This window comes from Siphateles boraxobius, unplaced genomic scaffold, assembly GCF_051911475.1.
Source record: "Siphateles boraxobius isolate OS27281-9 unplaced genomic scaffold, OSU_SipBor_1 130, whole genome shotgun sequence".
NCBI classification, from domain to species: domain Eukaryota; kingdom Metazoa; phylum Chordata; class Actinopteri; order Cypriniformes; family Leuciscidae; genus Siphateles; species Siphateles boraxobius.
Genome location: NW_027508734.1, coordinates 18,735,012 through 18,747,173, shown reverse-complemented (window position 1 = coordinate 18,747,173; position 12,162 = coordinate 18,735,012). Strand labels below are relative to the sequence as shown.

Below are 12,162 nucleotides of genomic sequence, written 5' to 3'. Positions count from 1 at the left end.
CCTTGGCAAATCGCAAAGTCTTAAGTCTTCATTCAAGTGTTCCAGAGAGGCCTGCTCCCTTCTAGCTGTGTCCTTGGGTTGAGGATTCCTCTCTGCAGGAGTACAGAGGGTGTGTGTGTGTTTGTTTTGAGAGAATAGATGTGGGATACATCTGGAGGTTTACTCCATGACATTGATGTTGTGTTAATGTTGTAAGATTGTGTCGTAAACAGAAAATATCCATAGAGTTCTAGACGAATAACCTCGACCAGACGGTTGTCACTCTTTGAATCCTGCCAACTATCTTTAATAATGCAATCTTTCATCTACACCTCATTAGAAAATAAAAAACACACGTAGCCTGTGTTAGCACACGTAAATGAGCTATGAAACGCTGGCAGTGGCACTCACCATGCGCTGCTGGGCCGACATCAGGCTCTCCCAGTCGGATTCGGGCGGCACGCTGCTGCTGATTGGCTGAAGCTCCTCCAGGGGAGGTTTGTTGTGAAGCAGATTGTGCAGGGGCAGCTGAGGGGCGACTAGCGACTCAGAGTTATCTTCCTTCTCCCAGGACATGCGCTCCTGATTCAATCCATCCTCACCTCCGTCAGGGGTCGAGGCAAATGGAGAAGTGGCTTGCTTGGAAGACATTATTCTGCTGAGAGAAGAGCAGAGGAAAAGTGTCAGAAAACATATTCAAACTTCCAATGCAACAACATAATTCCGAATAAAGAGTCTTGCAAATGTCAGATAGGAAATGCTGGAGCTCGGCTTTCATTCTCTACGAGTGCTCTCACATTACATATATGAAGTTGGCAACCGTTCTGAGCCTCCGCGCCACATCTAACCCCACGACTGAGCTGGTATCAGAGCTGGGGAGATCCTATCAATGGCTCTGAGCTTGGTGCGGGGAATACGGCATGCACTGGGGTCCCTCTTTATCCTTTGTTTAATGTAAATGGACGTGCTGAGCTATGGCTGGAGAGCTGCCTGAGACAGGCCCAATCCCCCCGCCCCATGGCTGATTACCGCACTAAGAGGGTTACCATACCATATAACACGCTCTCATTAAAGCACTAACCCTGCCACCAACCACAAAAAGAGCGGTGACGCTGAGAGGCTGACACTTAACGGGAATTTGGTCATTACATTCATATTGAGTCTATAAATGTGTCCATTTTCCTTCATTTTGTTGTAATTGTGCTATTCTGCTTTTGCAATTGTACATAGGATTTCATGCAAGTAGGCTGCTGTGGCAGATGGGAGGTAACTTTTAAGATTTATAGCAAATTTCCCATTTCACAAAATAGGGTTGGTAAATGCATTTGTTTCCAACAAAATTCATCATGTCATATAGCATAAAACTCAACTAAGTTTATTTAATCCTACAAACTTGATTTTCAGTGCTAGAATACAATAAAATAGAATAAAATAAAATGATAAATAAAATAATCAACAGGTCATTTGTGTTGTATGACAATTAACAAACTCACTCTACTACTGCTAAGGAAATGAATACTTAAACTGCTAATTGAATTAAAAGCTTGATTTAAATACTTAATCAAAAGACTCCAACTGATCTAATGAGTTGAGAATTAGCAAGCACACAACTTTTCTACCGCCTTTAAATTGTCTACCTAGAGATAGTAATTTACACTAGACAGCCAGCACCCATCATGAACAATGATATACACATGACTGCTGACCACAGTGATGAGCATTATTATTTTGAGTCTGAAATGTCCAATGTCTACGAAAAGCTATGGAAGTTGAAAGCGCTGCAGCTATCCACATTAGCAGGGACAAAGGGCATGGGCGTTCTAGGTCGAGGGCTGCAGGTGAGCTAATGTCCTTCCACTGCCCACTGAGACTGCAGAGAGATGAGAGAGAGGCAGGCTGGGTAATAAAGGAAGCCCAAGGTGCCTCCAGAACTCCATCTCCAGCCCTGCCAAGTTTTCCAGCATGTGGCTCATCGTGGGACGAAAACAAATTTGACACCGGGAGAGATTATTTTAACACCAAACTGTGAGTTAATCTGTTCATGTGCGTGCGGCGGCCGTGCACTCCGGCGCATGAGGGATGTGTGGGTTGCAACGGGCTGTCAGGCCCAATTGCTCTCAGGCCCTTTAAAGTATGACTACTTCATTTGAAGATGTGCCATCAATTTGCACACATGGCTGAGCACTTAAGCCTCACACTCTCAATATGAATTGTTTAATACAGTTCGGTAAGTGAGCTTTTTTTAAAAAAAAAAGCCTCAAGCTACTATTGTCTCATGCTAGCTGCAGTAATATTAATTGTGTTATGCTTACCAAAGAAATATATATAAAAATAATACATACACATCCGCAAAGTCTTGGATGAGCTCTGCGGAAGCCAACAGAAGTGGACAATGGAAGTCAATGGAAGTTAATCAAGCGGGATACCGCAGCTGTGCAAACAAGCTAAGTCTGTTAGTTAGTGCAGAGGAAGGCACCAGAGACCCAGACCGCTCCGCACCCCTATTTTCTTTAGCGAGACCAAGGCCTCAATTTTAATCAGCCAATAAATTGTTTCCTGTAATTATATCAAACAGAAAGTGATCTCTTAAATTGTAGAGCGTTAATTGAAAATCAAATTTAAGAGCAAAGTTCAGAGTGTTGAACGGTATGCGAAAGGGGCGCGCAACGGCTAGAGGAAGAGAAAGCAAGGGAGAGAGAGAGAGATTTTTTATTCATGGATCCAAAGAGCCGGAGCTTCCAGCACAACAACCCCCACCTTCATCTTCAATGGACTGCAAGCGAAACAAAGCACTTCTTTTGTATTACACAGTAAATCAAGTGGTATTATTTTACCTCTAAAATATTCAGTCTCTCAGGCCTTTCCCTCCAGTCTCTAGCCATCAGTCAAACTGCTGAGGCATGATAGTGTGAGAGAGAGAGAGAGAGAGAGAGAGAGAGAGGGGGGGGGGGGGGGTGCTGACTCCATCCTCCTGTAACATGTGTCTACAGCAATTTTACTCGAAAACGCAACAGATCTGAGCCAAGGCCCCGTAACAGTATTTGTCAGTTGGAGTTAATAATTCATTAGGAGAGCTGGGAGGGCAGCTCAGCCCGTGAGTGCTGGGGTTCATGAGTTTTTCCCCCCATTCCCCCCCAACCATACCACCCCCCCCACCTCACTCACATCCACCCAGGCTAATCTGCACCCATGGCTGAGAAGGAAACAATGTGGATGCCGTTTAGCTGGAATAAAGGCCTGAATCCTAGAAGGGTTTTTCCTTTAAGCGCACTTCAAAATCATTTAATTTCTCCCTACGACCCATAAAACAAAAATCAGTATGTGGTGTATGACGGAGGAGGGGAAAAAGCCCCGATGCCATCGTATTTCATCAAATTAAATGGTGTTTTACGTTGAGAGAAACACCGATAGAACAGTCCTGTGAGCCACCGCAGCGCTTCCCTTTATTCTTATTAATAATTCAATCTGTTTCTACAGTAAATAAGTCCAATCCGTTGGCCTTTGTGCATATTAAGCAGAGAATATATCAGCTAAGCCAGAGTGGCCTCATATGAATTCCTGTCAGCCCTCTCCCTCTCAGGCCTGATTACACAATAACAATGGACAGCTAACAAACCAAACCAATCAATAAGTATAGGGCAGCACAGCTTGTCTTTTCGCAGTCCGAGGGAGAGAGAAAGGCCCCATATATACTTTTATGAGGATTAGGAGTTAAGTTCTCGGCATGAGTTCTCATGTAGCCTGGAATGCTTCGACTCATGAATTGTTGCCACTGCTAACGTATCATCACGCACTGACCTCTGTTTAATTGGTTAGTGGCATTAGAAGACACCCCGCGCGCTGGTGTTCCTCAGGGGGTCTCATGACTGGGGGCCATGTGTTTTGGGATATCCGCTTTCGCCCCTCTCAATCGTTAGAAGCCCCCCGCTCTTCTGTCTCTGCCGTGTCTTTCTGTTGCCCTTTTATAGACAATGGCGATAAGTAACTCCTGAGCTATGGTGTCACTGCTGCCCCCATCCCCTCGGACACCCCACACCCCCTCAAAACCACAGGCCTTAGCAGACCCCCTAAATCACCAGCCACTCCTGAAAGGAAATATTAGAAGGCCGCTTTTCGCTCCGGCACCACCACCCAGACCAATATGAAGAGAAATAATCAAATAAAAGGGGGTAAAACAAGAGGGCCATTGTTGAAGGAACTAACGATGGGTGAGCAGAAAAATGGCAAAAGCTGCTTTATGACAGGGCTTCAAGTTTCCACGGGTAACTACACACACACAGTCGCACGACCGAGCACACGTGTGTACGTTCATGCTTGAGCATACGCACACACGCTTTCAAAACACAGGCTAATAAGAAATGTAAAGGTAGGGCGGAAAAAGTTACAGGAATGTAAAATGGTGCCTTTAAAAAAAAAGTACTTATGAGATTTTAAAAGGCTAAACAGAAATCTAAAACACAACACTACAGTTATTCAAAGTGTAATAGGAAGTGTTTGCATCTGGAAGGAAATTGTAAAAAAAAAAGAAGAAAAAAAAAGAAGAAAAAAAAAGAATAGTAGTATTTCTGCAGTGAGGATAATGATAATACGCTTTTATGATAACTGTGTTGGTCTCTTGTGTGAGTAGTAAATGATCAAACCATACCAACAAAACAAGTATAAAAAAAATTACCTTTGCACTGACAAAACAATTTCTGAGTAATACTGATTTACATTTATCTCTCTTTTTTTAACAACAGCAGCTGCTGCAGCCATAAAGGCCGGTGAGTGTTCAATTACTAAGTCATCGACACTTAGTTACATAAAATGAAGATAATACTCTCGCTCATTAATACTAATAATGACTGCAGAGATTTCTGTCACAAATACGCACACATGAACTGGTTTCCCACAGGGAGTGAGAACAGGAGTGCGAGACATACAGTGGCATGAGTTTGCATATGTGTCTTTGTGTGAGTGTCTTTATGACAGCAGATCACACAGGTGACAGCACAGACTCTCAAGGTCCTCACCTCCTATAATCATCCCTCTGTCACCTGTGAAACCTGGGCTGGAAAATTATCATCCCTGCTGTAGCTGTTTAGCACCTTCAAATTATCACCTTCCATTGTACCTGAGCAGTCTACCGATCCATGAACAATCATCAGGACAGAAGGAAGAACGCTGCTTCTCTAAACAAGGGCTTCTGATCAGAAAGTGCTACTGAGTAGAAATATCAATATAAAACAAGAATTTATTCTTAATCTATTTTGATATCTCCTCTTATGGCTTTATTTATTGACTTATAAGTAAACAAACAACTATAAGTATTATTTAGAATTATTATACAGAATTATAATTTAGAATTGTTTTATTATTATTTATTGTTATAATTATCATTGAATAAATAAGAATAAAATGTAACAAAATCACTTTTAAAACCTTCAAACATGTAAAAAAAAAAATTTATTATTTGTAATTATAGTTAAAATAATAATAATAATAATATATACACATGAATAAAAATAAAAATATTATAATTACATAAAAATACATTTCAAATATTTATGAAAAATATAATATTTAAAAAATAATAATAATAATTATTATTATTATTATTGAAGAAATAAACAATACATTTTATTTACCGGATGGGAGTGTAACACGCTTATGGATATAGTGAAACTAAGACGCCTCTAATAATCTGAGAAATACCTTCACTTTTAAAAGCTGAATTATTTTTTTTATGTACCCCATAAATGTTAACCTTAAAACCCTTAAAGTCAACTATGACAGCTCCTTCACCCCACATCACTCACTCCTTTACACTGTTGCTCCATATCCAACACTTAAAATACAACACAATTTACAAGGAGTAAGTACCAAGTCTTTTCTAAAAGTGCACTCTGTATATTAAGCATAGCCTGTGTAATAATTATTCACCAAAAAGTAAGAGAATTGTGAGGAAAAATATTCTTTGATCATTAGCTCAAGCACCCTGTCACTGTCCCCACTGTGAAAGTGAGATGTGTGTGTGAATGAGCGTGCATCAGGTGTGTACACTCACATACTGTCTCCCTTAGCCTGTTTGGCCGCTCCTGTCCTTCTCTGTTCTTCACACACCACTTCAGAGCTGGATGGCATAACACTTCCTCAAATTCTGGCATACACAAACACACACAAAAACTCTCGAGCACAGACAGGCCGTTCGTCCCAGCCACGGCACGTCTTGTCAGAACACATCCGACGGCACGCTGAACGGAGTACGCTCTCGCACATGAACGGAGCCACCGGCAGAGCAGCTGTTAAGCTCCTCCGCTCACGCACACACACACACACACTCGCAGTCTCACTCGCACGCGTGTCTCTTTCAGTCCCTGCACGGCCGGAGACGATTCCGACACAAGAAAAACAGCTCGCCGTCTTTTCTGTCTCTCTTCGTCCCTCGCTCGGGGCCTTACGGGGCGGCAGTTCCCAAAGTGCCTGGTGTCAGTGCTGCAGTTAAGCAAACTTTACAGCCACTGAAGCCATCAAGCAACGCAGCCTATTTGCTGAGCAACAGTGGAGCTTTGTGGTTTCCCTCACAGTTGACAGTAAGTTATGAGCCCTTTGTGAGTGCAGGGGAAGGAAAACAGAGATCGGAATTTGGCAGGAAAATATAATACAGAATTCTCCTGTCTGTTGAACCTGTTTTTTTTTATTCTTTCTGTTTGTGTCTCTCTTTTCCACTCTCTCTTACTCTCTCTGTCCCTCTCTTTTTGGTGGAAACAATCAAGCATTGTTGGGGGAAAGAAAAGCAACTCTGACAGATGAAATATAGTGGGGGCCCCTTTTTGGAAAAACAGTAAACAGAGCACCATTCAAGGACAGGTCCTTTCTGTCATTTATAAAGATACTTTTCTTCAGAGCGGCCGACTTTATAGCAAAGGAGTGTAAAATCTCCAACAGTCCACTGTGACGAGGACAGAAGACAGAGACTGAATGAAGTGATAATGATAAAGATAGAAAGAGGAAAGGGGCCTTATATTGCTCTGTTGCACAAAAAAAATTAAACAAGATGGAGGGTGATAGACTGGGGAAAAAAGGGGAAAAAAGGGGAAAAAAGGGCAAAACGGGGGATACACGAAAGTGACTAGCCAAAAAAAACTTTTTTCCAGACTAGCCAAAAAACGGGGACAATGGCTAATTATGAGGGAGTAATTTTGCCGCCAGAGGACTGGAGAGAATGAATGGACGCATGAAAGCCTGAGGGCTATTCAAGCTCATGTCAGCGAGAACTATATGCCTACAGTCTTCAGCCTGGAGCGCATGAGGTCATCATTGGCACCCCGTGCCCAGAAAAACTTGGGCTGGTACAACTGCCGTTTGGACATCTGGAATGCCGGCACACAGTGCCCTGCTTTTTCCAGCCACTGTCCCCCTAATTCCTTTCTTTTCCAAAAATAGGATTTTTATTTTTTGCACCAGTCGCTAGTGAACCAAATTGGAAAATTTGCAGCGTCTAATGAAAAGAATAGCAGTTTTGTTCCCTTTCATTCTCATCTCAAAAATAGGATTTCTGTGGAGCAAGAAAATAAAAAAAAATTACCTTCAATGGTGTGCTATTCAGGGTGGACAACAGCTCTTAAATTATCGCAAGTCCCATCCCCAACTCTTCCGAATGATTTTTATTTTATTTTATATCATTTTATTTTATATGCTGTGACCTAAACTGCCCTTGTTTCTTATGCTTTCCAATTTTCTCTCTCCTGAATTATCATTATATATATATATATATATATATATATATATATATATATATATATATATATATATATTGTGTTGAAATGTATTTGTCTCTGGCATTAAACATGTAAAGGAGGACAACTAGATTATGGAGTATCTTGGAGATCTATGATTAAGCCTTATTATGTTGGGGCAAGTGACATTGATTGCCGATTTAAACCTCTAAAACTAATTCATTCGCCCCTGTTCAAATGAAAGCATGGGCAACAGTGTGTGGCCACGGTGACAGGTCGGACGAAGGCGGAATAAAAACCCCTGCTAAACGAACGGTTGGCACTCATGTCTGTCAGGAGGTGGTTAGAAGTTCCCAACATGACTGACGGCCGATACAAAAAAAGAGAGAGAGAGAGAGAGAACAGAGAGGGTGAGAGGGAGAGTCCGTCCATCGATCTGTGTAATTGCCACGAAAATCTGAGTCAGAGAGTACATGAAGGGTTGATGTTTTAGCAATGCTAAGATGGAGCGGCACAGGAAAAAAGTGGTAAAGTGAATACGAAACATGCTACACCACGGACTAATAAAACCGGGAACTGACAAGCATGGTTGAACAGAAAAATGTGCAGTAGATTTGTACCCAGGCCAGAAAGCAGGCACATTACTGGATTAGCCGCTGACTGATACAGAAATTGTCTCACCCGTCTACTATTAAATCCGTAAGTCTGACCAACTCACATGCTCCCGTTTCAGATGAAACAGCACAGTAGTGTCTTAAAAATGTTCTCAACAAGCTGGAAAAATATCTGACTGGAGTCTAGCTAAAAGGAAAAAAAAAAAAAACACTACGGTCTGTGACGGGCTTCCTCAGCAAGTTGTAAGTAGCATTACATCGGTCTGCTCCATTCTGTAACACGATCCGTGCAGCAGCCGCAAGCAGTTAGAACTTAAGTGTAGTCATGTTGACTAACACCTTCGTCTCTATTTCTTTCCTTCTTTCCACCCTGCTCTCCTTTTCCTGGCAGGGGAAGACACATGCATCATGACAGGCTTTCAGAATGAAATCATTAACTAAATTGCTTTCTTTTAAAAAACCGCAAGTGTGTGACGGGGTGGGTTGTATCTGTCTCTGGCTGCTGTCCACCGCTTTTGGGTTCGGGCTCGGCCTCTGTTGTGGTTCGTCGTCGCCACAGCCATCCCACTCTGTGCGGCGGTGATTTGCCTGGGCTCCTGTATGAAATAATCGAGTAATCTCAACCCCACTCCCCGAATTCACAAGCCCTGCCTGCCAGCAACACAAAGAGGCCTTTTGTGCTCCAGAATGTGTGTGTGTGTTCTCAATACTGACTGTATGGATCATCATCCCTGAATCAATCAAAAACATATTAAACAAATACAGATTTTGAGCTGGGCCATTCAACAGAGGGTTTGCGGGAAGAGTGGGTGAGCAGTGAGCAAATTAACACCACTTCTATTTGTCATCGAAGCAAAGAGCAACCCGGATCTCTAACGTATTTATGAACGAGAGTGTGGTGGTGTATGATGTGCTGTTCAGTCAGAAAAAGGCTGAGAGAAAGAGAAAATTGAAAGCAAACTATAAAACAAAAGAAAATGCCCATGTGCCCTCTGACAGCAAGGAGGTGAATGACCCAGGACAAAAAAGAGAGACTGCAGCATCTAGTCTTTGGTAACATTGTATCTGGCACAGAAAGACTTGAATAAGCAAAGCAAACAGAGGGAAAGTAAATAGGTAGCGAAGGCCAGACAAATATTTGATAAGCGGATATGTATTGTGGCAGTTTGGGACGTGTGGCACAGGTCTTCCCTCCCCTCCTCCTCCCCTTTATCCCTCAGTTTCTGCGTGCGAGGCAGCAGATGTGTCTTTCACAGCCTGCGGAGTGTGCAACCAATCGGCAAACAATAGCTAGCCACTGACAAAGGTCATCTTTCGCAATCCGCGCGTTATCAGAGACTAAAAAAACAGCAAGCATGCAGCTAGTCTGTGCTCAACGCACGTCGCATGGCACCCTGACTGTGTCTGTGTGTGTGTTTTAACCCCTCACTACAATGCTACTTGATCCTTCTTAATAAGCCAATTACACAAGTTTAAGCCACCTCTTTGACCTCGAGTTAAGCTAACAGTTGGTGTAAACAAGTGAAATCCTATTAACCTAATAATACACATGGAACCAGGCGGCAGCGGCCAGCAGTTCAGGCGCTAAAGCCTCTTGGAGTCTTAACTACAGCGAGTTTGGTCCACCAGAGCAACAGTGGACATGAGCTTTGTGCTCCCAAACAGGGTCATAAGTTAATCCCCAGCGGTTATTAGAGTACTTGTCAGAATGGATTTGTTAATTTAGCTAGCCTGTATTAAGCCTCTCCACTTAGACGCCTAAAAACAAACATGTCCTCTGTCATTACATTAATACACATTTAAGACTGGAAACTCCTGAAATGAACACTAATTAGAGCTTAAATAGACCCCATAATACAGCAGTTACAAAGAAACAGAGAAAGTGCCTTTTATCTCACTAGTGCTGCGGCTAACAATTTAGCATTGTGTTGATGAGCTTGTTTCATTGACTGTGGCGGCACTTAACTTTCTAACTGTTCCTCTTATGATCATAGAGGAAAAAACTAACTTGGGGATTTATTTTTTATGAATCCTTCTTCTAAGTGTTTCCTCTTGAAATCGAGAGCTGCATTATTCATAAAAGTGCTGCATTTTAAAGGCGACAAACAACACATTTTATGCAGTGTTATGAAAGCATAATGCCGGCAGATGCTCCTTCTGTTTTGTTCTGATGTCACCTCCACAGCACATGGAGACAGTTTTAGGGTAAATATTTAAGAGTGGGCCATTTAGCTACATACAATTTAAGCAAGCATGTGTGTATGTGTACTTCCCACCAGGAGTCAATCCTGTATAGACAGTTCACACACTGTATTCTTACATTTTAGTGTGAGTGCTGGTTTAACTTATTTTACTATAATGTTGTAGTGCTAGAGGCATGCATGTATTCAAAGCACCATAACTGCATCTTGATGTAACCACTCCCTGTGCGGCTGTTTTCAGTGTTTCAAAAAAACAACAACTGTTTGATAAGAAGAGTTTTGTGTTGCAGCAAATCAATATATTAGAATGATTTCTGAAGGATCATGTGACACTGGACGACACTGAAGACTGGACTAATGACAGCTGAAAAATCAGTTTTGCCATTACAGAACTAAATTATATTTTAAAACATTAAAACATAAAATGTATATTTTAAATTGTAATAATATTTCACAAAATTACTGTATTTTTTAATCAAACTTAACAATAGTAAGGAACAAATCAACATTTTGATGTTGTTATTCACTGAACATCTTCATGAATTTATGAAAAGAAAAACTTTTAAAAAAGCAGCGTGAAAATCCTTCAAAAAGTCTTTTATGTTTCACAGAAAAAAAAGCAAATCATACAGGTTTAGAACTAAGTGAGAGTGATTAAATGACAGAATTGAACATTTTGGGTGAACTATCCCTTCAGCAGCTCTAACTGTTCTTGGCTTAAGGAAAAAAAGTTTTAAAAAAGTTTGTGACTGACAGGTTAGGTAATTTAATGCAACCACTTCACTGGGTCGTCTACTTTTAACACTGAGTATCTCTTGGCCAGTTAGTGAGCATCTGTCTGTCTCTGAGTCTCTATGTAATGTGGTATGTCACATTATGAGCTCAGGAGTCAAGTGTAGATTACAGCGCTCTGTAGCACCCTTGCTATTAAACTGTTGGGAGAGCAGCTTGACATACACAGGGCGAGAGGAGGTGTGTTTGTGTGTGTGAGTGATTATGTAGTGGACCCAGAGGCCAAGGTTTGGAGACAGAGAGCAGCTTCAACAATGTTCAAGCACTTACTTTATCCTCACTCTCACACCCTTCCCCATCCAACTACCAACTATCAGTCTCAGAGTTTGCATCATGGTCCCTTTAAAAAGGCCGGTCAGAGCGAGCTGGGGAAAATACCTCATGATGAGCAATTTACTACCTCCCAGCAGAGACCTCATTGTGTGTTTACAGTAAAACCACTGGTCACAATGCTTCATCAGCTGACCTGGCCTGAAACTGAGCCAGAAAACTCCATCTTATAGCACACACACACACACACACAGGCATACACTCAGGAAATAAAACAAAGGCACCATAATGGGATCGCATAGGTCTTAATTGAGTTCGCCCCTTTCAAGCGTGCTATTATTTCCAGCTAATGGCATCCACTGGCCCTCTCTCATTACTTGAGTGGGTCTTGAACAAGCCTCTCGTTTGATACAGTTAGAGTTAATGCACTATGAACAGATACACTGCTAGTCATCAGCGATCTGCATATTCAATAACTTCCGTAATTACAGCTGCAATTCATCAGATCCAATCTGATTGCAGAAGGGAAGAGAGAGGGAGAGAAAGCGCGGTTTGATTCCTGGAGGACACAATCTAATCACAAAACTA

At 41.8% G+C, this 12,162-nt stretch overlaps 1 protein-coding gene across 36 annotated transcripts in view; it reads right to left on the bottom strand.

Annotated features, from left to right (window-relative positions):
• Nucleotides 1-12,162, bottom strand: part of sox6 (SRY-box transcription factor 6) — a 151,258-nt gene that overhangs the window by 100,797 nt on the left and 38,299 nt on the right. For 18 of the 36 annotated variants that reach the window (XM_077228445.1, XM_077228457.1, XM_077228465.1 and 15 more), the window contains one exon: nucleotides 391-637. In XM_077228445.1, the coding sequence (XP_077084560.1) occupies nucleotides 391-637 (247 nt within the window). Of the gene's footprint in view, nucleotides 1-390; nucleotides 638-6,025; nucleotides 6,535-12,162 lie in introns of those variants that run through there. The other 18 variants (XM_077228460.1, XM_077228462.1, XM_077228453.1 and 15 more) reach the window with 6 other exon arrangements.